The 1,950-nt window shown below is 58.5% G+C and overlaps 1 protein-coding gene across 4 annotated transcripts in view; it reads left to right on the top strand.

Annotated features, from left to right (window-relative positions):
- Nucleotides 1–234: 234 nt before the first annotated feature.
- The window catches only part of Kif2a (kinesin family member 2A), a 61,318-nt gene continuing 59,602 nt past the window's right edge, over nucleotides 235–1,950 (top strand). For 2 of the 4 annotated variants that reach the window (XM_029543957.1, XM_021208790.2), the window contains exon 1: nucleotides 235–521. In XM_029543957.1, coding sequence (XP_029399817.1) covers nucleotides 458–521 — 64 coding nt within the window. In that variant the 5' untranslated portion in view covers nucleotides 235–457. The remainder of the gene's footprint in view (nucleotides 522–1,950) is intronic. The other 2 variants (XM_021208787.2, XM_021208786.2) reach the window with 1 other exon arrangement.

Here is a 1,950-nt window from a genome sequence, read left to right as displayed (position 1 = left end):
CTCCCGCGGACGGTTCCGACCCGCCCGCCGCCAGGCCGCAGCCGAGCTGGGCGGGGCCGCCTGCAGCCCGAGCGCGCGGGCGGGCGGGCGCACGGCAGGAAGCCGCGGGCCGGCGCGTGTGCGCAGGCGCGCGGCGCCCCGCCTCCCCAGCGTCGGTCCGGGCGGGCGGCGCGAGCCCTCCCACTCTTTTCCCCCCCGCGCCGCCTCACGGCTGCGGCCCTCGCATCACCCCGACGCCCGGCGTGCGCGCCTGCCCGCTCGCTCGCCCGCTCGCCCGCCCTACCGCCCGCAGGGCCTGGGGCTTCAGCCCGCTCGTCCGCCGCCGCTCGCCGCGGCCCCGCTCGCGTCCACGCTGCCTCCCGGACCGGCGCGGCCGCGGGCCACCGCTGCCCCTCCCGCCGCCACCCCGCCCCCTCCCCGCCTGTTTCGCCCGCCCGCCGCCGCTCCGGATGAGGTGATGGCAACGGCCAACTTCGGCAAGATCCAGATCGGGATTTACGTGGAGATCAAGCGCAGCGATGGTGAGCCGCGCCTCTGACCGCGCCGGGCCGGCCGCCCCTTTGATTGCTCTACGGGTTGTGGGGGCGGGAAGGCGGCGGCCCGGCGCTTTTGTGTGCGGCGTTGTGCGGGTGAGGCGGGCGTGGGGTCCGCCCGGGCGCCGCTGCAGTGCGGGGCCCCGGCCGCAGGGCGGGGGCCGCTCCCGGGTTCGCGGTCCTCTTCCCCACCCGGGCGGGGGGGACTCCGTTAGGGCTGCCGGTGCCTCGCGCTGCCCCGGCTCTGCCTTTTACCGGTCTCTGCCTCGGAGGCGCGGAGAGGGGTGGTAGCGTGAAGATCGGGGATTTCGGCACCGAGAGACCCGACTGGCAGCCAGAGGCCGTTGGGGAGCCATCCGGTTGTTGTTAAGTGCCATCCGGTTGTCAGGCCTCTAGATTGCCTGTCCTCCCCTAAGCACGCTGCTTTCTTCTGCTGGTCCAAGTGCAGGGAAGGCTGCACTCGGCCATGAAAAGGGGTGGGGGAGTAACGGGAAAGAAATACTCGGTACGCTTCGCCAAGGTGATGCTACTGAACGGGAAGGAGAGGATGGAGAGAGAGGATGGACGCAGTCCACGGGAGACACTCCTGAGAGGGTGGGCGACCGGATGTTGATATTTTCACACCCTGGGGAGGTTAACTGAGAAAAGTGTAAGGCGAGGGGGAAGAGACATGTTTAATTCATTTTTTAAAAAGACCCGTAGGCTGCTTATGGATGTTGCTGTAGGTTCCTCGTAGGGGGGAAATATTTTTATCACTTCTAAGTGTAAAGTGGAAATCATCCATATTGTAAATGAAATACTGAGTAGAAGGGGATGAATGAAATTATAAATGCTAGTGTTAGGAATTGATTCTTGACTGCATCTCACTTGTACCCAATTCCTTTTACTTAATTGTGGTCTATTCACCATCCTTTACCCCAATTAATAAGGGCATGGTCATGACACCCATTTTTGGTTTCTACCAAATTTGATCAAGTCACATCAGTATATATGAGTAGATTGGTTTTCCTGTTATTTATGATGTGTTGGAAGACCTTATATGGTTAATGATTTTTTTCTCTCCCTCCTTGCAGCTGAAGTAATTTGGTAACTGGAAGGATTATTTTGTGCACGAGAAAATATAACTTGTAGAGCTTTAGAAGTTGGGATGGGAAAGGGATACTTTATTTACTTGGATTGGAGTTTGCTTTATCAATTCTTTGAAGATTGCTTTCTTGTAATCATTATGCTATCTAATGCCATTTTATTTTTTGGTGAATGTGGGTTGGCTGTATGTTAACAAATATAGGACTTACATGTTAATTTAAAACTTGAAGTATAATAAAATGTATGTTCTTGGCCGGGCGTGGTGGCGCATGCCTTTAATCCCAGCACTTGGGAGGCAGAGGCAGGCGGATTTCTGAGTTCAAGGCCAGCC

The sequence above is a fragment of the Mus pahari genome, chromosome 11 (genome assembly GCF_900095145.1).
Source record: "Mus pahari chromosome 11, PAHARI_EIJ_v1.1, whole genome shotgun sequence".
Taxonomy (NCBI): domain Eukaryota; kingdom Metazoa; phylum Chordata; class Mammalia; order Rodentia; family Muridae; genus Mus; species Mus pahari.
The sequence above is the reverse complement of the archived record's forward strand: the minus strand, read 5'-3'. Positions and strand labels throughout refer to the sequence as shown.